Below are 23,409 nucleotides of genomic sequence, written 5' to 3' on the forward strand. Positions count from 1 at the left end.
CATGTCCGTGACAATTCACTACATCAACGGTAATTTTGCAATGAAGAGTTGATGCTTGCAGACTAATGTTGCACGGTGTAACGGTACTCCCAGTACCGTTACGTTCAAAACTATACGATTTTGCATACGTTTTGTATCGGTTCTTCATTAAAATAGCATACAATCAGAGCGCACTCACTGTTCTGCTCCCTGTCAGGCTGCCTGCACGCATTGACTGCAAGGGCGGGGCTGCCCAACTCTCACACATGCAACAGGCAGCCCTAACTCACAGCGAGTGATCTCAGGGGAGACATGGCCTCATGTGCAGGAGCTCTTTCTGACCATCCTCGGCTTGTTGAAAAAAGAGATGCCAGAAGTGAGATCTGGAAGTACTTCGGATACGAAGCAGACAGTGAAGGAAAGCCCATCGACACACAGAGACCCCTCTGTAAAACATGCTTCAAATCCACTCAGGCAAAGGGAGGCAACACGTCAAATATGGCTAAGCACCTCTCAGACAGAAACCCCGAACTTTTCAGAGAGTTCAACGAACGACAGGTTAGCAAATGTGATAATAAACATGAACACCCCCAAGCTCACCCATATACAGCCCAACACGAGTAGCCTTAGCCTAGTTTAGCCACAAGTGATTTTCCCCATCACAGAATTTTGACAATGAGTAGTACATGATCATAATGCAGTGTTGTTAACGCAGTGATTCTCAAACTGTGTGGCGCCACCGGCGCGGAGACATAACAGGTGGGGCGCTCGACCGGGAGGGGGAAATGTGAGGCGAAACTAATGTTATAGCAGAACTAATGTTTTGACGTCCGCATCTCTTTAACGGCAGAACACTAAAACAATCGTTCTTTCCCGTAGCCAGGGGTCGGCATCCCGCGGTTGTGAAGCCGCATCTGGCTCTTCAGCCCCTCTGCAGTGGCTCCCTGTACAGTGTTCATATGTTGAACGGTAAAGTGAGGTAACTAGGCCTGTCACGATAACACATTTTTCTGTGCGATTAATTGCCCCAGAAATTATTGCGATAAGCGATAATATTGCCGTTTTGACACCATTTTCAACTTATATAATGATAATGGCATAATAATGCAAGTACACCCTTTCGAAGATCAATAAACTTTTATTTTTAAAGAACACTGGAACTGGACATCTGGAAGACATTTAAGAAAGACTTTTTTATTGCCAAATATATGAACTGTTTAAAGTAGATTATAAATATAAATAAATACAAAAACTTTTTAACTTAAAACTATGAATAATATATGAACTGTTAACAAAAGTTTACACTATACTTAAATAAATAAAAATAAATACAAAACAGACACACTCTGACTCGTGACTCCGGTGCCTGAGCCAATTGAGACCCCGTGTCTCCGCGGAGACCCCTGTGTCAGACCGCTCGGAGACCCCCGTGTCTCCGCGGCTGGGGCTGTCGCAGGCAGGCTTCCGCCTGCCTTTGTCCCCCCGAACGCCCCGGAGCCGTCGCGGCGCACCACGGAGGAAATGCGCCCGGCGGGGCCAACCAGCGCTTGGGAGAGGGCTCGCGAGGAGATCCTCCCACACCTGCACGGGAGCCCTGACGCACGCGGGGCGTGGGCAGCGCGGAGACAAGAGTCTGTCCACCGGCAGCCGCGGCCGACTGCCGGATGGGATCTGCATCGATCTCATTTTTAGCCTTATGCGAGCGGAGTTGACGGACATCCGTCATAGCGACGGAAAACTTTAATCCCTGAATTTATTGCAGCCGGTAAAAAATTATCGCTCATTTTAATTTATCGCGCAATTAATTGATTTATTGCATATCGCGACAGGCCTAGAGGTAACGTCACGTTAATTTGTCAAATCAGTATCATATCATGCCAGCATGAAAAAAACAGGCGCGGGCGTGTGTGTGTGTTTGCACGCGCCCATACAGTGCACACACACAGGGTTTCCCCCAGAAAACTTGCTAAGCCTGGTGGTAGGGCCGCTAGAGAAGCCGACCGACGGCGACCGACGGCCGACCGTGTTTTTGTAAAAAAAAAAAATGTTAAAAGATGAAAGAAATTTGAAATTATGACAATTATGTGTTATTGTAAGACATTTATTAACAATACTTATTAACTAGTGCTGTCAAACGATTAAAATATTTAATCGCGATTAATCGCAAATGTGTATCTATTCTGACTGTCCCTTCATTTATTTTTTTTCCATCATTTTTTTTTCCGTTTTAATGCTCTTATCAACATGGAAAAGTGGATTGGCTTGCTTTATGCAAATGTTTTATTTTATTGAAAAACAACATTGCCAAACAGGGCGGTACAAAATAAAATTATAAAGTGCACATTTCAGGTGAACAAGGACTCAGCCTATAGTGCAGTTAAACCATGGCTTAATATTAAAAAAAATTCAAGTTTGCTGTTAACATAGCAGTCAGGCCTCTTATTTCAAAAACAAAGAACCATAACAGTTAGGTTACCAATAAAAGGTAAGCGTACTACTTCTTTGCTTTCAGCCAGCTACTCAAACAGACAAGCAACAAGATAACAAACAAAATACACAGGCAAGTGTCGGCCTACTTTGAAATAAATTAAACACAGAACTTTGAAGGGCTATTTGAGTCCTCCCCATATTTGTGGAAAATGTATAAAATAAGAAGTACCCTATTTTTAAATAAATAAAACCATATAGCTGCAGCCTAATAGTAGGGATGGGCATAATTAATCGACGATCGATTAATTGATCATAAAGAATTTCATCGAGGACATTTTTTTGTCTTCGACGAAATTCTGTTCTGTTCTGTTCTGGACAGGGCCGGGTCTGGTGGAGGGGTTCCGGGAGTGAGGACGCGACAACGGCCGGAGTAGGAGGTCGAGAACCGTCAGATCGAGCTAGCTCTCAGCGGCTAGCTGCTCTCTCAGCGGGGCTGAAGAGTACAGCAGCGCATATTTTCAAGTGTAACCATTGAACGATCCCGTTTAACTGCCACAAGAGTTGTTCATCTTGTAATAAAGATCTCAATGAGGAAACACGCTGTGTTTTTTCTATTTTCACTGCATTTTAACAGCCCATAAATAGTGAATTTTAATATAAAAATATTAATGATTAATCGAAAATTCGTCATCAACTCTCCCGACGATCGATGAAGACAATTTAATCGAATGCCCATCCCTACCTAATAGTGTAACGGACTGGGTTTATGTTTATGTTTGGTTTTGACGTTCAGTAAAACACTGTGTTGAAGGAGCGTTCTGATGTCTGAGGGTCAGTGAAGGGGTCGGGGTGGGACATGTGACTGTTTGGACCAATAGGATTAGGCTTGTTTTGGGATCGGGGCTCAATGAGGAAGTGAAGTGTTGTTGATGTTTGCGAGTGACGGAATAAGAGCGAGAAGTGCACATGTTCGTGTAGAGGATAATAAAAGTTACTAAACCACGAAGAAGTTCCGTGTCCTGTGGAAGCGGGGACGCTACAATAGCTTAAAAACATATATTTTAGTTGGCGAAATATTAAAACAAAAAGCAAGAGCAGGTCAGACAGGATCCGAACACAGATACTGAAGCTGCAGCTGCCGAAGAGGCACAATTTCTTACGGTGTTTCTAAGTTGTTTAAAGTTTTATTAAGGTGTACGGTGACAAGGACGGTTCAATAAACGACCTGAACATCAGTTAAGTCTCATCAATCTTTCGGGGGATCTGCTACACCGTCTTTGGTATCATGTTTCTGGTGCATAACATTTTTTTTTTTTTTTTTTTTTTAATAAATAAACAAGCGACGCTTAGCCTAGCGGTGGGGGGAGAAAAGCCTGGCGACCCGCCAGGCCTATAGAGCACTGGAGGAAACCCTGCACACATATGTAAAATTATGTAACCCATACTTATGGAAATAACTATGTAGTCATATAGTCAGTGTGACGGAGCGGCTCCGTCACTGACCGCCAGCGGTCTTCACACACGCGCACACAGTCACACAAGCGCACACGCAGACAAACATTTTCACTCTTCCTGTTACAGTTCCTGGTTGATCACTATCTAACCATCATCTATTCTGTTTAGCTGTGGAGCGACCGAGGGTGCATTCAGCTCGCCGTCAGCGTAACGCTGGATGGGACAACCCGGACACAACTTCCTGTCCAGTTAAATAGCTTTCGGTTGTTTTTTGTCTTAAGATAATTAACAAGAGTTGTACTGTTTATGTTGATACAGTTTTGTTTAGAGAAGTCATGTGATTTGTTTAAAGATGTTTTATTTTGGTGAAATGTAAAGAGGTCATTGTAAACTCGTAATGTTTGTTTCAAGCACTAGTTTTAAGAAAAATGTGTGAAATTGGTAATTAAGCCCTGTGGGAGGGGCTACAGGTTTAAAAGGGCAGCTCAAAGCCCTTGAGGGTGAGTCTGAAGTGAGTTACAGAGAAGGTAACATCAGAGGTCAGGAGAGCATGGGACAAGAGTTTTTCCTGTCGATTTGATTTGATTTAAAAGTATTTTCTTGTTTTTGAGTAATTCTTGTAAATGTCCACGAGAGCATCTTGGAGCCGGTTGAAATAAATTTTAAACAACAATATTTTTGACTAAGCCTGTGTTTTCACACTCTTTTGAGGAGTTTTTAAGAGAGACCCCGCCACAGTCAGATACGGACAATAGGCCTACATAGCCGTGTATAATCAATGCTATAATGTCACCATGTAGTTTTCATTAATATCTTACTGTAGGCTAATCCTAATGTGAAAGCCATTTCTTAAGTGTTCAAAAAGCTGACCAGGAATAAGCTTGTGAAAAAGGGAACCTTACAGATGTTTTATTTATTACCATCATAGATAAATATACCAGTATTGTATCGTATTTGTGGTATTGTACCGATTTGTGGTATCGTATCGTATTTATGGTATCCTAAGTATTGGGTATCGTGTTATTTTGGCAGGTATTGTATCAAAGTCATAATTTTGGTATCGTGACAACCCTATTGCAGACGTCATTTTTCCCACAAGACCACACAGGAGAGTCGATTGCCCAGGGACTCAGGGAAGCTATGGCCTCTTGGAGCTTGCAGGAGGAGAGACTTGTCTGCATTATAACAGACAAGTGATTTCAAATATGTAAATCAAAATAGTTCAACTTAATCAGGGTTAGGGTTTATTTATATTTTGCTTCAGGTGAATAAGAACCGTATAAGTTTTATCTTGTTGCGAAGACATGTTCATTAGCTGGAATGTAGCACAACATGGAAGTTAATCATGGTTATCATTTTGGCTATAATCGTGCAGCCCTACCTCATCGGACTCACTCTGGCGGGGAAGAGTCTGCTTACAGGTGGGAGACTGACCACCTGGTGACCTGGTTTAGTGACAACAACTTGGAGCTCAATGCTCTCAAAGCAGGTGAGATGACTGCGGCCTTCATGAATAGCCCACCCCCATCACCCCATGCACGATATTAGGAAAACATGCAATATGCGTGGTTGAATATTGCGATGACGATATGACTTGCGATAAATAAACAAATGCTTAAGTATACAGTGTTAAAGTATTTCTGCTTTGTTTCACTGCTAACATAGACCTCACACAGTAAGTGGTCTATGCAGACACCAAAAAAAAGGAAATGCATTATTACCATTCCAACAACAGGGTTTTATTAAAGAAGTGCCTCTCTTTTCCAGTCTTCTCCTACATGTTTGGACCGTAAAAAGTTATTTTTTATAAATTTGACCATCTCTTTCAGTAATCTCTGTGTCTTCATCACCTGTGCTCCAAACCAAGAGTGCCCACACCATTTCCTCCAGCTCTACATTCCACGATTTAGTTTACAAATTCTATTTACCTGGTCTGAGTTTACACGTGTCTGATTGCTCACTGTTGTAGAAAGTCAAAGATGCCAGCTGAGTCTGAGACCGAAAATGTTAACGGAAAACTCAAGCGACAGTATTACTGTAGACACCCCAACAGACGATGAGGACATTGTTGAAAGAAGGGTCCAAGTAATTCGGTAGTGTATAGATATTTTTGGTATTTAAAGTCTGACAAGAAGTAGAGAGTTGCGTGCAATCCAAATTGTGTCAAAAGCATGTTCCCACAAAGACAGGTAATACCGCTAATCTTTTTTACCATTGGAGGCAGAAATTACAGAAATAAATGTTCTGAATATATATAGCGATTCCGGATTCAGTATCTTGCCAAAGGACCTTTCGGCATGCAGAAGATGGGCTAGACTGGGATCGAACAGCTGACCTTCTGGTTGGAGGATGACTACTCTACCCCATTAGAGAATCACAGTGATGGATCATGATTTTGATAGGCCTTTTTCTCCCATATCGCCCAACCCTGATGTCAACTCACACCAGATGCAACTACTTCTGACTGCACAAATCCTACTCCATAAATGCAAAATACAAATGTTTTTTGTTTTGCTTGTCAACACAAATTGGATGCCAGATTGCCCTTTCAATTTCAAAAAGATTACATTTTGATTTGAAAAAATGAGAATCACAATTTTCTTGCTCAGAACTGAGATCACGATATTTGTCTCAATATTGTCGTTTAGTGCACTCATTGGCCTGCAAAATGGAAACATGTTAAAAAATATGATTGTGCATGATGTTTTGTCAGACGGCAGGCATTTTCATTGTTTTTTTGGCCTACAGCTTTGTTTTACATTGCAATGTTGTCATGTTTAAGGTGATATATTTGTGGTGTAAATGTGATATGCTGCTACTATAACAAAACTTGTAATGTACATGGTTTTTACTTTGTCTCGTCTAAATCAAAAATCTAAATCCACACCACTGAATGGTAACCTTGATCTGATCACTATTATTCTGCGATATGTATAGGTCTGACTTCACCCAAATGTGTCCTTAATCCAATCAGTAAATCACTTGATCTGATCACTCAAACGACACTTGGAGATGGTCTGGGACCAGTTTCGTAGCGCCCAAACAGGCAAACTAGTTGATGCGCTTTGGCAAGAGCGGAAATGTGAATTGCGAAACATGTCAATCAAGCTGCAACTGCAGCTTCCTCTTTCACCGCTCCGAGACCAAGAGGCAGTGGTCCATTCAATTTAACTTTATTTAACTATATTTAAGAGTCATACGTAGGTCCAGAGATTGTCTTTGAGAAAAAAATAATCCATTGAGAGAAGGGCTGGGCGATATGAAAAAAAATCTTAACACCATAATTTTTTTCATATGAGTCGATATCGCGAAATATCTATAACTTTTTTGCACATTTTGTTTATGTACAATGTTCTTATGTACAAACCACCACAGCGAAAAGATGTGTATAATGTGCATATTGACGTGCATGCTGCTGTAACAACTGAATGTTCCTGCTGTGTGGATTCATAAAGTTTTATTTTATCTTATATGACATCAGCTCCACTGCACTGTGGCTGATTACTCCACTGGTCAACCAGTGACTCTGCTCCCCTGATATTTTCTAATCACTCACGTAGAACTGTTCTTTATAAAAACTGATGAATTCATATTCATGTTCCTGGATAAACTGTCGCTTCTTCTGCAAGAGTGAAGTAAAAACACTGGGTTGCATCGTATCATGCGGGAAGAACTTCTCCCTGCAGGAGTGTGTATGTGTGTGCCCCCTCTTGTCTGTTCCTCTTCACACAAACAGATAATCACATGTATTTAGTTATTAATCCATGATGTCGGATTATGTCTTTGGATCGTTCCTTTCACTTTAACCTTGATGTCCTGACTATGTGCGCCATATTACGATACATGTTGTATAATAGGTTTAAACATGTGTCTCATAAACCCTAGACCGGATCAAAGGAACACAAAGTAAACATCAGTCCTGTATGTGTCCTAATAACTTGTGATCAGTGAAGCTGTTTATTGGTAAAGTGTAAAGTGAGCACAGGTCAGAGGGGGAGTGAGGAAGAAACAGACTCTGACAGAGACTCTGAGAGCAGGACGACTGGACCTTTAATGAGCGTTTTTCCTGAAGCAGGGGAGTTATAATTATTGAGCACGGTGGAATACCAATAAAACAATAAACCTAGCTGAAAATTTGAATAAACAATATGTTCAGTCTCTGAGTCGATAATATATTGGGCAGATATTTATTGTGCGTCCCTTAGAACTACAAAAACAGAGGGGTTTGTTGTATTGATCCAGGGCAGTGTTGTTGTGCGTGAACGTGTTCAATGAGCCCTTGATATTTTTTGAGAACGCTGAACTGAATGAATCAGTTTACAGATGATGAATATTTCCAGTGTCCTGCTTTCACTTTAACGAATAAACACTCATCAGAAGTTATTAGAACCCGATCAGGAAGATGTTTCCTTATCGTTTGTTTGATTCGTTTCAGAGTGTGTGAGGCTGCATTTAAACATCATGAAAAATGACTGGCCAACATTTTACAGCTTAGTACAACACAAGACGTGACACACTTTCAGGGCACAGTGTTAAAGTGACCAGAGGATCATAAGGTTGTAAGTTTGTCATCTAAATCATCCCAATAAAAAAAACGGAACAAATGGTGGTGAGCTAATTAATTTTTGGAAACGTGAATATAGTTCAACATTTTTAAAAATTAACTATGAACTAGTTCATTTTAGGTGTGAACTGGCACAACACTCAACATAATGATTATTCAGGTTTTTAGCAACATTCATTGTTGTACCGGGTTTCCACCGTTAAATAATTATAACCACCGCATCTTCAGGCCAGACGCCCATTCAAAACATGGCCATCTGATTCTTCCTCACTCCCTCTCTGACCTGCGCTCACTTTACACTTTAACAATAAACACCGTCCCTGATTTAAGTAAATAGAACACGTACATGACTGACGTTTACTTTATTTGCTATAGAGTTTATGAGACACATTTTTAAACCTGCTACACAACACGAGACGTGACATGTATAGACAGGATATCTGAGTTAAAGTGACCGGAATGATCCAGAGACATGATTCAACATCATCGAGGAATAACTATTTTAGAATATAGGACTAGATGGTGAATAATTCCATGTGAACATCAGTTTGTGTGTAAAGAGGGACAGAGATAAGCACACATAAACCCACGCACGCAATGTTTTAGGTAAAGTGCACTGGCACAGGACAATTGTACTAGCAAGTAAAAAAATCAGTTTTGTGCATAAGAAAAAACATTTGTACATTAGAACATTGTACATAAACACAAATGTACAATTTGTTTTCTGGTTATTTATTTTAAATAGCGTTATATGTCCATATCAACTGATAGTTCAATGTTATACAATTTTAACCATACCACACAAATACCTTTAGAATAAAAACAACAATAAATAATAAACAGAAATTCAATGAGAAAGATATATATAACAAATTATGTTTTGAAAGGATAAGGAAGAAGCAACAATACCTGTCCAGCCCTACCCCTTATCTACGACTGCTCAATTATGGAAAAAATCATAATCACGATTATGTTGGACAATATTGAAATCATGATTATTCAAACGTTTACTTTTGAGTTTGAAAACATGATGCATTTATTCAGTGTTCTCCAAAAAAACACTTTGTAACTGAGAATCGCCCCAGGAAACAATCTGAAAAATTACTTAAACGATATAAATTACATATTTTATATTATATAAATGATCAAATATGAATCCCATACTTTGAATATCCCTCCTGTTGTCCTGGAGTTTCAATTTCCCAGATTTTCCTCTCATTATAAATTTTTTGTGTTGCCAAGTGGCGCAGATATCACGTTGTAGCAATTTTGGGGGAAGGAAGTTTGGAGATCGTTTGAGACGGAACAGTTTTTGTAAATATACGGATTGAACTCTGGACGTTGAGACTATTGGAGACACACACGCAATAAAACCCAGTCATTCACATTTTAGAGAATGTAACAAATATTTGTACATTAATGATGTATGATGCCTATTTCCCCCACCCAGACCTATGTCACAAAGAATCAAAAGTATTTTAAAACTTCTAAGTGCCGATATGTTGACTTGTTTGTGTATCAACACTGACCACAAAACGATTTCTATCTTTTTTAATGGGTAAAATCTTTCTTCATTGCAGATCAGTGTGGAGCTCATTATTCATTCAGCCCTTCCTGACACTTGCTCTTTCTTTCTCTCTTCTGCTTGTGCGGACACACACAAACTGACACAGACACAAGCATTGCCATCAGACACTTCTGTTAACTCAGAATGGGATGGATCAGTATTGTTTGGTCTTTGCAATGCTAAATGACCGGTGTTTATTTTCTTGTAGAGGAGGGAATTGAGATCTGATCATTAGTGGACAAGGAGACACATTCAAGACAGATTTTCATACTGAGTCTCAAAAGGCCAACATTGTTTCCCACATACAAGCACAGTGAGGTTGCTTATCTGGTTCTCACCTCCTTTAACTGTGTTTAATTCTAGATACATTTAGTTGTGGTTTTTTGTCCCAAAACTTTTCTCTCACTTACTCTATCTCACTGTCAGTTCTGTGCTACTCTACATCACTGCATTGTCATTGTATGAAGTAGGAGCTCTTGTTTCATTACAGCTAAACTCCCTAAAATGCAGACTAATTACTGTCAGTTAGAAATCAGGTCGCATCTGGGTGTGGATCGCGGCCATGATTTATGACGATTAATCGTGCAGCCCTGCTTCAAATCCTGCCAATATATCAAAAATACAATAGCAACCAGTAAGTGTGAACTGTATAACGCCGGGTTTACACCGGGCGCTGAAGCGATGCGTAAGCATCGCGTAAGCGCAGCGCCATGCCTTAAATAACAGCTGACTCCCATCCACTCCCATGTTAATCCTCTGTGCGGGTCCCACCAGAGGCTGAAGTGCAGCGCTGCGCCAAGGCTGCCGAGCGCCGTGCAGCGATCGTTTCGGCGTCGAGTCTATTTTTTGCGCTTGACGCGAGTGTATCGCTGCAAGAAACACAGTGAAAAATGATTTTCAATGATATTGATGAAATATTTTATCTGATATAAATGATCAAATATGCATCCCATGGTTTGTATTCCCCTTCTGTTGTCCTGGAGTTTTAATTTTTCCAATTTTACCGATCACATTATTAAATGTCCCCCTCTGCCCCCACTACAGCCACACAAGCAGTCATAAAGATAAAAAGAGAGAGAGGGGGGGGGGGTGTCTACGTACTCTCCCCATAGGCTTGAGTGGAGAATACGTAATTTACATTTAAGGAGTACAGTGAGCTGTATGATCCTCTGCAGATGTTGTATAAAGACAACATTAAAAAGGACAAATGCTGGGACGCCGTTGCAGTTAATGACAAATAGGGCTGCAACTAACGACTATTCTGATAGTCGATTAGTCACCGATTATTGAAACGATTAATCGACTAATCGGATTATGAATGACACAAATTCTCAATTGCTCTTATTTAGCAAACAGCTTTTAAATTTAGCTTGAGATTGTTCGAGGCATGTGATGACTGAAAATAAAGGCAATAAAGATTGATATTTCGATCCAAAAAAAATTCTGTTAATAAACTTTATTGCATATAAGGGTACTGTTGACACAAAAGCAAAGAAATCAAGTTTGTGTCCATTTAAAAGCAAGGACAGGCAAAGTGCTAATAAAAAATGTTAAATTTAAATTCAACTTTTTACTTTCTGGTGCGCGATGCTGCTGCAGCGGAGGCCGCCATCGGTCCGTGTTTAGACGCTCTTGCACATGCGCAACTTTCAGAGATAGGAAGGAAGCGAGAGGGCTCACTCCTCAGCTGCTTTCATCAGCACCTCCGGTAAAACGACGTTTAGTTCAACTGCATGGCACGAAAAACACGTGCTATGACCAACGAATCATCGACGAGTAAATTCGTTGGCGACTATTCTTGTCATCGATTTTTGTCGACGACTTCGACTAATCGTTCCACCCCTAAACAAATATCAGTTGTATGTGTGATCACGGAGAGGAGTCGCAGGATGACCGCCACGGAGTTAAGAGTGTCCGGTGTGACCAGCCAAGCGCCGGCGCGCTATGGATTAGCGATTACGCGACGCTTACGCGTCGCTTCAGCGTCCGGTGTAAACCCGGCGTAACAATGAAATGAAGCTCATTGGGAATGTCCACTGGAACTTCAAGCTCTTTGAAAATGTAAAGATATAGCTTCTCTGTTGATGTTTCACCTTTCATATTCAACTACCTGAAAGTGATAATTGAGAAGGCAGCTTGCGGGATAAACTTTAACCCTTACTACTGATGTTACTTTATGTTTGTAACTCAAATCTGTAAACATACAGGGATGTACTATAAGAATACAGACACCTGTACTTCTTAAATATCCAAACAAAAAATGTAAACATAACGGCTACAAATGGTACATTCTTTGCAGTTGCTCTGTGTTTCTTTGAGGGGACGATTTTCAACTCTTGACCAATTTTAAAAACGTGCTAGTCCACTGACATAATGGCAGATTTAACCAATCTTTAATTCTTATAATTGTCAGAACACACACACCAGATGCTTTGGCAAGAACGTAAGACCACACACTTTCCCTTTGTAGGATACGATTTCAAAGTGGAGATTCCAGAGACTTGGAATCTCACTGAAACTCACAAGACTCTTCTTCTGTTTTTTATGGCGGTTGGCAAACAACTTTTGGGTGCATTACTGCCATCTTCTGAACTGGAGGTTGGAAAACTTGCGTGATTGAAAGTCACTTCAAATGAAAAACATAGATGGCCCAATATCATGTGTTGCAGCGGGAAACAAAGAACCAAAAACTGGATGAAATCATGTCTTTCACAGCTCATACATTTTGCAGCGCTAGCTGGAGGTGACTTTGTAATGTTTTGGTATCTTTAGTCGCAGATGCACCAGTACACAACATCAGGTTGGTGATGCTTCCTTGACAGCTCACTCTTATTGGCTTTTGCAGGTTTCTGTCACAGCCATTTCTCGTTAATATCAAACATGATTGATATTTGAGTTTCAAGATCAGACTCGATCAGTAGCATTAAGACCATTTTGTAAACCCTTCATACTATGGGATTATTTGGGCAGATAATCTGCAACAACTGACCTCCAGTTGGAAACACCCTCATGATTGTCGGAAGGGTCACATCGGGTCTATAATAGGGCCAATTGTCCTCCAGTGTGCAGAAGCCTTTAAGTATTTTCACTAAACTGTGGGCTATCAATAAAAAAAGCAAACAGTGACTTCAAACAGGGGATCTGGACTGGGGGCCGACCCCCCTGATCTCTTGGATGCCCGGTTCAGTGATGCTGCACGGTGCTAACTCAGTCACATCTTATTTGTTTACATTAGACAGCTAGGCCTGTTAATATTAGCTCTCGTGCTATCGTAAAAAGCCATTGGCTGTGAACTAGAACAAATTCACAGACGTTTGTGTGCTGCCGTTATGAAGTATCAGCTGACGGCTCGCTCCGTCATTAGCAAGGGACACATATGGGACAGATGTGGGATAAATGTGCTGTAAGACGGTGGAGAATGTGGTAGCTACAGAGAGATCCTCGCCGTCGTTATGTAGCTCAGACTAACACAGACATCACTTCAGTGCATAAGCTAAATCACTCCATAAACCACTTAGTTAAATGGACCTTGTCTGCGCCGATGCACCGTCAACCCGACTACTAGGCCCGTGGGACTGCCGCAGATTGCTACACCCATACCCCGAATCAGCCCATCTTACCTGCTCATCGAATCTGGTGATCACGGCCTGGACCCATTCCACGGGTTTGTGAGCCGCCATGACCGGGCGGATGGAAACTGCAGCGGCGTGCTGACTGATCCAAGGGGCAAGGCCGGAGCGGACACGCTTCTTTCTACAATAATATCTTCCCTGAACTGGCTGGAGAGCAGGACGGGGAATAAGATTTATCCCTTTCTGTAGAATTCACCATGCCACCGCCATGACACACCACCGGAAGTCTTCTTCACACAGACTGGTAGGCTGTGTTAGAGATCGCGGTCAAGCTAACTGCAGCGACAAACACAACTTCCTGCTGCATTCAAAATATTCACTGTTATTGGCCAAATGTGTCTACAAGCTATTATTACAATGTAAACACGTAAGGTCTGGTCTGAACCTCTTGCTTTCCTCTAGTTCTAATAGTTTAAAGCATCAAATTACACATCTGGACTCAGTAATATTCTTACATAGTGTACCTGATCATATGCTCTGCTCAACTACTTGCGACACACCTATTCTTGTGACTTTATTTTGTTTTACTTTGAAATATGTTCATTTTTACATCCGTTATTTATGTAGATAACTCGTGGTACTTGACAGCGTCTTTCAATGGCATGAAAATAGGATCAGACTTATCATAGTGTTGTATTGTTTTCATTTAAAAGTCAGAGTCCTCCAGACTTTTCTCAAGCAATAGCACTCAGTATTTAAAGTATAGGATATTAAGGAAATGAGAGGTATGTAAATGACATAATGTAGCACCAAGCAGAGAACATTGTATCGCAAAAGTTATCTTGAGGTGAAGCCCGGAAAATCAGCTAATTTGCTAATTAAATACAGTTTTCACATTGACATGTGTTGAGTAATTTAAATTACAAGGCAGCAAACACACCTTGTTTAGATAAGTGCTCTACAAATACATTTATTATTGTTATTATTATTAAAAACATACATTATCTAATGGCACTAAACAAAATAAGGTCAAGACTATACAATATTGTTGTCAGAAACCCAACAGCTCCCACAATGAGCAGACACTTTTTAAGTGTGCGATAGCTACGATCAATAGGTTAACAGGTTACAAGTTTAAAAGTACATTGACTCATTTTCACACTGGACAATAAACTGGACTGGTCCACCAACACACAGGCCGTCTACAAGAAGGGCCTGAGCCGGCTTTACTTCCTGAGGAGGCTCAGGTCCTTCAATGTCTGCAACAAGATGCTGCAGATGTTCTACCAGTCTGTTGTGGCGAGCACCATCTTCTTTGCTGTGGTGTCCTTGGGTGCGGGCATCAAGGCAAAGGACGCCAACAGACTGAGAAAACTCATAAGGAAAGCAGAGTCTGTGTTTGGCTCTAAGCTTGTCACTCTGGAGGAGGGGGTGGAGGACAGGATGCTGGCAAAACTGCTGGCAATCATGGACAATCCCTCTCACCCCCTCCACAAAACACTGGACAAGCTAAGGAGCAGCTTCAGCCACAGACTCATTCAACCCCGCTGTTCTAAGGAACGATACAGGAAATCGTTCCTCCCAACTGCAATAAGACTGTACAACTGCTCTCCCTCTGTCAGAGCCCCCATCACAGAACTGCACTAAACCTGTCTCCTTGCACTGTGTACCCTGTACAACACTCCGCTCCATATACACTTACTTCACATCATATGTGATATGTGTTCATATAAACCATATTGATATTATATATCATTTTATACAATAATATTGTCTTTTGCACACTCTGTCTACATATTCTTACACTCATAGTATATTATATTACCTATTGTATAGTCAAATACTTATATTCATACCTCTACTATATATCATATATTATATCATACTCTCTGTATATTCTTTGTAAACATAAGTCTATATACACATATTTATACATGTGTACATGTTATAATTACTATTATTATATCACTATTACTATTATTATTATATATACTGTTGCTGACATTATTACTATATACTGCTTTTATATTGGTATAATTACTATCATATATAAATGTATATTATGTTATATTATATACTATATATACTGTACTATTCTTATATACTGTCTAACAATAACATTACCATCATATCATCAGTACTATTAACATCATCTTGCCACTGCACTTTATCTACATATTTTATTTTATTTTATCTTGTGCTTCTGTTTTTTATTCTTTCTACCTCAATATTTTTTATTTTATTCTATTGTATTGTATTTTATTGTATTCAAATATACCGGCTGCTATGACAACTTAATTTCCCTTCGGGGATGAATAAAGTACTCTATCTATCTATCTATCTATCTATCTATCTATCTATCTATCTATCTATCTATCTATCTATCTATCTATCTATCTATCTATCTATCTATCTATCTATCTATCTATCTATCTATCTATCTATCTATCTATCTATCTATCTATCTATCTATCTATATCTATCTATATCTCATTCATATCCCCCATGCACCCAGGTAGACAAGACAGCCCAATGAAGGAAAGGGAAAACACGTTATTCATAATAATAATAAATAAACAAACAGTGGAAAACTAAAAATATATAAAGAGCAACAGAAATTTAAAAAACTGCAAATTGAGCTTAGGCTCAAAAAGGGTACAGGTCGATTTTTCTTCAACTCTAAAAGTTTTCAAAGTTAGAATATAATGGTGACCAAAGGTCTTTTAAGATATATCCACTGTTATATTTCACCAGACTTAATCTCTTCAATGGAAAACAAATCTTACATTTGAGCCAAAAACAACTTAAGGGTAGGAGGAGATTCATTTTTTCAAAATTAAAGCATGCATTTCTTAGCTAAATGTGTTAGTGTAATCAATAATCAGATTTTTCTAAATCTAAATGGAGAATAGGCATTACATATTATATGTATAAATATGGGTTTAAGTCAAATTTACCTCATGTGGTAGTGGTGAAGTAAATGTGATTTACTAACGCAATGACCAAATGTATTAAATAACCATTAGACTAATCCAGTTGAGAGAGTTTAATTAGTTTACAATAGAGTATTTGAGAAACAGACCTATTGAAATATAACAGTTTTGGCTTTTGATTAAAATGTTTATTGGTCCATAATTGATCGGTTGCTCCCAACAATTTCTAGTGCCATGAAATTGCGCATCTGTAGTTGATTTTAACTGATTAATTTGCAGCCATGAGAGCTTATACAAATATTTATAAATATATTAACCACATAGTTCTGCTCCAACTTTCCAACCCTCAAACTCCTCAAGAGGTGCTCACAATGACATCCATGACCACACAAGCCATGGATGCAGCTCAGGGGTCGTTAGATGTGTCCTGCACAACCTATGGCTCATGGTATCCCATACCATGAGCTTTCATACCGCTGAAGCTGAGGTCAAAGACGGTATCTGCTGTCGCCCACTTTCTCTCTCCCACCATGCACAATTCCCACCAACTTATAGGGGCATCCTCCTCAACTGTGGAGGAGTGCACACTTGTGCATGCCCCATTACAAACATAAAAATATATTACAAACATAAAAATAAACTTAAATGCGGCTCCTTCAAGTTCCATAACAGGAACAATATATAAAAGCGTACAGAATGACATGAGCAATTGTCACCCCCTAGTCTAATGATGTCTCCCCCAGCATCCGCATATATCTTCCTCTACTTGCGTTACCCCTTCCAACAGCACATCCGTGAAAGGCTAGATTTTCTGTCACTCTCTATGTTACATGTAAGTGTTCCAATCCTATTGGAGAGTTAAGCCTAAAGCATGCATTCCTAAATCACATTGTGTCCTAGGTCTTGCCACTGGTGAACTACGCAAAGGGGTTGAAGTCGATGAGGGTTGAAGTTGGTGCCTCTGAGTTAGATATAAAAGTACCTCAGCGTAGACAAGGGGTCGGCAACCTAAGGCTCAAAGGTTTTGCCGTCACGCAGCCTGTATTATTTAGCTTGACTGATGTTAACAACTCCCAGCCACTAGGTGCCAGTAATGCAGCATTGGCTGGGTGTCAATCGCCATTAAATAATAATAATGAGAAGCCTCCCAGCCGGCGCTGCTCACAGTTTCCCACATGAATCTCTGAGAAGTGCAGCCACTCAGGTGTATTGGTGATGGCATGTTCGCTGTCTAAAAAACTGAATGCCCGGGCATTTCAGCCCTCATGGGAAAAAGGTCCTGGTCCACCACCACTATCCGACGCCAACGCGACAAAGGATCCGCCATTCCCACTACGATCAGCCTGCCTGATATAGAATCCGCCAAACTGGATCCATCACCACGACCTCTGACACGCGATCCACAATCCATGATGATGTGGCCACAGCTGTAGCCCTGGATCTGCGGGCGATAAGGCACAGGGACTCCGGGGAAGGGGTCAAGTTAGAAACATGTATTGATGTGATATGAGTTACTTTGATGTAATAAGGATGGAGAAGAGGAAGGAGAAGCTGGAAAGAGAAGCTCTCTGTGTCATGTGTCAGAAATTCCCTTTTCAACATCAGGTATTTTTGCCTTGTAATCAGTGATACAATAAGCAAATGTAATGCCTATAAACTCAAATCCCCCAATGTTTTATCTACAAAACTATTTAATTGGAGTAAGAATTTAGTAAAATTACATAGCCCTTTGGAGAAAAAGGATCCTTCAGTGAAGGGGAAGAGTACATAATGTAATGATTCCATGGACGTGGTTAGGTGACCACCTCCAGCTTAACCAGGGAGAGTTAATTGACACAGCTGAGGCTATTTGGCCAATTACTTTACCTGGATAAGAGGATATGCTGGCTCCTGTATCGATGTCGGCTGCGACGCCGACAACGGGTCCTGTGCCCGGATCCATGTCGGAGACGATGTCGACCCCCAATTCTGTCCTCGGATCGCGTCAGCTGGGACGTCGACGCCTGTTTCTGCAGGTGGGCATGTGTACGTGGAGGTGGTTTTGTGAACACCTCCTGCTGAACCAGGAAGAGTTAATAAACATAACTGAGGTTAGTTGGCTAAATACTCTCCCTGGATAAAGGGCAGCCAGCAGGAGAGCTGCCAAATGGAGAAAAACACATGAGAAAAAGACGAAAGAGACTGGACAGAACTTAGTTGCCGGTCATTTTCATTTGCTACTTTTGAATTTATGTTAGACCAGAATAAATCTTTCGAACAACAATATACCAAAACTTGTCTATTCGGACTAAAGGCCGGAGCATGCTTCTGCGTTTTCACAGGCCCGGAAGCGCAAGAGCACTCCCGGGCCCCTTACGTGCTAGCGTAGCCCTTGTTACGTGCTTACGTGCGTCGGCCAATTTTTCTAACTAGGCGGCAAAGTCCCGCAAGCGTTACCCGCCCGCAAGGGCTGTGATTGGTCTGCTAACTACATCATTTCCGGAGTCGCATTTCCGGTTCATGCCCGGAAACCACGGAAGATTTAGAAGAACGAATATGGACCAAATAGAAGAGCACTTGGCAGAAGAGATCCAAAACCATGACCACTAGTATAACCGTCACTGACCGGCGGATTTTTTCGCCAGAAAAAGGCTCTGAGGAGCCGCCGTGGCGATGTAAATAAATCGTTCTTCTTCGTGCCACACACGAAGAAGAGCCGACTTCGACAAAAAACATTACTCCGCCTAGTGTTCTGGCGGGGAATTGCATGGCAACACGCGCAACGGTTGGAAAACCATGAATGAGAACGAGTCCTGCGTTACAACGTTATTTGGGCAAGTTTGTCTCTCCAAGCCAACTCCCCACCACCGAAGATGTAAAAGGAGAAGCCAACTGTGTCATATAGCACTTATTTTCTTGCTGTTCTTCAACAGCTATGAGAAAGACCTGGATACAATGAAGGCAAAATTCTTTTCACCTTCATCTAGCAGTGGAGTTTGAAACGGAATGAGCTGGCAAGTCATTTTATTAAAAAAAGTTATAATTTTGGTTTTCTTATATGTTTTACAAAGTTTCTTTCTTTTAGGCTTTGTTTATTTTGTTATTTTCTTTCTTTCTCTTTCTTTTTGTATCCTGATGTTTCTTTATTTGAGTGATGTGGTTTTTGTCTCTGGGTATTCATTTACACAGATGAGCATCTTGGTCATTCCCGAAGACAGGATAAGAGATAAAATAAGACTTTATTGATCTCACACCGGGGAAATTCCCTTGTGACAGCAGCAGATGAGTGAGAATGAGAAATACCAGAGAATAAAAATATTAAAGACTATAAGAAAATTCAAAAATAAATAATAAAAACCAAAGACAGAATATGTTGATAATATACACCTTTCCCTACAGTTGTTTTTTTTTAGAGTTTTGGGGACAGTAGACATGCCAGATACCCAAATTAACGTGTAGAAGCACTACAAAAGTGGAATTTTCATAATATGCCTCATTTAACACCTTATCAACCATTGACTGTGAATATGGCGACTTATAAATGACTGTTGCTTTATTTTCCTTATCACCTCCTCCTTCACAGTGTCCAAACCTGTGCGATTAAGATACGAACAAGGTCAACACGCCACAAGTGCAACTGGTGGTTGCACTTGTGGCGTGTTGACCAAGGGTGTAGTACCTTTTCGTCCTTTGTTGCCCCCCTTTGCAGCCAGACACTGTCCTCACTTGTTCCTTTGTTTGCTGTATCAGAATGATGTCTTCTGGTCTTGTAACAGGCTCTAATCACACCAACGGTGATTGGTTCTTGGTAGCGAGTTTTCCTGCCTCGACAGCATTATTATTTCTAATAATGTCATCATTACCTTTCCACACAGCTTGACATTTGATGACGGCGTTTGGGCTGTCTCATAGTAGATATTAAATCAGTGATTTGTTCCTCGTGTAGAATTGGAGTACCGTCTGATTTTTTAAAACCATGTTCCCCCAAAATTACAGACGCGATGAGCATAGGCGGAGTCAGTGTACACAATAGCGATTTTGCCTTTAGCCATCTTAAAGGCTTCGATTAAGGCTTTGAGCTCTGCCAAATGGGCTGAGCATGGCTGGTCACATTTATCAGCCCTCTCAGTCGGTTTGAACCCTCCTTCTTCCTGTTTCACAACAGCATAACCAGCATGGTTGCCTAGATCAGTGGTTCTCAAATGGGGGTACGCATCACCTGGGGGTACGTGAAGGCCCTCCAGGGGGTACGCAAGATTTTTATTTTTTTTATATATATATTTAAAATTATCATCCATTCATAGCATATCCCCCAAAAGAGGGTCGAGACTTTAACGAATGTTTTCAGGTTTATTTGAGCCTTCGGAGGGTCGCTAAAACATAAAGCTTTTCCTTTGTGAAGTTACAGATTCATAACAGGAAGTCCGCGTCTCTACCGGAACACTTTCAAAATAAAATCATGTAATACAAAACGGAAATGAAATTGTTTGACCTTAGAGCAAGAAAATATTTCAAAATAAAATAACGGAAAGACACTTCAACAATATTAACAATAACATAGATTGGGTTATTACACTGTGTTTTTTCTGTTGGGAGAGATCAGCCAACAGTGGCATGAAGCCAGCACATCTTCAGTGGTATCTCCAGACAAAACATGAAAATCATGTTGGTAAGCCACCTGGCCACCATACAAGTCATGTAACAGCTAATACTTTGACCTTTAACACAGGTAACAGGGTAGTTTTACAGCGACTTTGGGTCGCAAACATTATCAGGAAACACTCTGTAAATTTCCACTGCTATGCGGATGACACCCAGTTATACTTGTCAATAAAACCAGAACATCGTAATCAATTTACTAAACTCCAAGCACGTTTCAAGGATATAAAAGCCTGGATGACCCGCAATTTTCTCTTATTAAACTCAGGTAAAAGAAAGATTATAATACTCTGCCCTAAAAAGCTTAAAGAGATACATTATCTAATCATATAGCTGCAGTTGTGGACACTGCCCTTGCTTCAGGAATTTAGGAGTCATCTTTCATCTTGATTTTCCCCTTGATTCTCACTTAAAACTTATTTCTAGGACTGCCTTCTTTCACTTAAGTGCCATCTCAAAAATCAGACATGTCCTTTCTCACAAAGATGCAGAAAAACTCGTTCACGCATATTGAAAATCCAGACTTGATTATTGCAATTTCTTTTTATCAGGCTCCAGCAGTAAGTTGTTAAAAACTTAGCAACTTGTCCAAAAATGCTGCTGCACATGTCTTGACAAGAACCAGGAAAGAGAACACATTTGTTCAGTTTTAGTTTCACAACAATGGCTTACGGTTAAGTCTAAAAGTAGAGTAGGAGCCAGAGCTTTCAGCTGTCAAGCTCCTCACCTGTCGAATCATCCCTCACTTTCAGTTCGGGAGGCAGACACCCTATGTACATTTAAAGATAGGCTTAAAACCTTCCTTTATGATAAGATTATAGTTAGAGCTGGCTCAGGTTGTTCTGGACCTGCTCTTAGTTATGCTGCTATAGGTCTACATTGTTCAGGGGACAAACAACACATAGAGTTTCTCTTTCCTCTTCTCCCTCATTATCACATTAAAGACCTTGAGGTCTCATCAATGAATCCCACTTACTTGACTTCTACCCCAAAGTCCTTGTGCTTTATCGTTAGTAGATCCAGGGCCGCAGCTGTGGCCACATCATGGATCATGATGGTGAATTGCTAATCAAAGGCTGTGATCGTAATGGCAGATCCTGTATCCTGTTGGCTGATTGTTATCATATTGGCGAATCCTAAATCGTGTTGGCAGCCGATCATGGATAGTGGTGGTGGACCATGATTGAGGTAGCATCTGATGGTGGATCCTAATAGCAGTTAAATCAGAAGAGACTTGATTCACATTTAACGATGTTTATTTTGACAAATGCACAAAAGTAATGTGAATATTTATAGTCTTTGGCATTTTAGACCCCTGTGTGATGTCATCAGGATTAGAAGAGGTGGAGCAGAGTGCGAACAGGAATATCCCCCAGGGTTTACACACTGGTGGTGGTTCATCAGTCAATCGATTGTTTTGGATGGCTCATATTTATGAGCATTGACCTATTGGTATTCGCTAAGTGTGACTTCCTCTGCCCTTTACCCTCAACAAGAGTAAGGAAAAACTAAAAAAACCTTTTGACAGGAAAAACATAGAAACCTCAGGAAGAGGGATCCCTCTTCCAGGATGCACAGAAGTGCAATGGATGCCACGAGTAATAGGTATGTTGTCAGGCAGTCTTGTAGATTTTTAGTTTGCAATCAGCTGCCATCATGATCGGGTGCCGCCGAAATCCACGATCCATTCTCATGATCCACTGATACTATTGGGATCCATCATCAAGGTCCATGATCGCTGCCAACACAATGTGGGAATAAGCATACGATCATTTGAGGTCGGGATTCGGAAGAGGTGATGAATATTCTGATTAATATTGGAGGAGATTGGGGTGGCGGAGGGGTTATGCGCGTTACTGAAAGACGGCTGGCTACAGAAGAGAGGAGAAGGGATTTTAAAGTTTGACAGCTGCTGAATTATTGTCTGAAAGAGCTGCAGACCTGATTGGACATTTAGGAACGTCCACAATCAGCTGATCAACATGCAGGTTAAGTCTTCCTAACTCAATTTACGCTAAGCTTTATCAGTGATCGTGACAATGGGTCGTGGAATATGGTGGCATCTGATTCTAGTGGTGGATCCTGATCGGGGTGGCAGCTGATCGTCGCACTATTATTTTCAACAACACTTCTTGATACACAATATGTCTACTCAGATACTGTACCATAACTGACAATAACTCTTCAATTAATTTACTTTCATGTTGCAATCTATTCTAATCAATGTTGATGTTCTCCATTACACGTGGCAAATTAAAAGCCTCTATTCAT

At 40.6% G+C, this 23,409-nt stretch overlaps 1 protein-coding gene across 2 annotated transcripts in view; it reads right to left on the reverse strand.

Moving 5' to 3' along the window:
- Positions 1 to 13,853, reverse strand: part of nf1a (neurofibromin 1a) — a 162,820-nt gene extending 148,967 nt beyond the window's left edge. For both annotated transcript variants that reach the window (XM_061073898.1, XM_061073897.1), the window contains exon 1: positions 13,616 to 13,853. In XM_061073898.1, the coding sequence (XP_060929881.1) occupies positions 13,616 to 13,675 (60 nt within the window). In that variant the 5' untranslated portion in view covers positions 13,676 to 13,853. The remainder of the gene's footprint in view (positions 1 to 13,615) is intronic.
- Positions 13,854 to 23,409: the final 9,556 nt, after the last annotated feature.

This window comes from Limanda limanda, chromosome 6 (genome assembly GCF_963576545.1).
Source record: "Limanda limanda chromosome 6, fLimLim1.1, whole genome shotgun sequence".
Taxonomy (NCBI): domain Eukaryota; kingdom Metazoa; phylum Chordata; class Actinopteri; order Pleuronectiformes; family Pleuronectidae; genus Limanda; species Limanda limanda.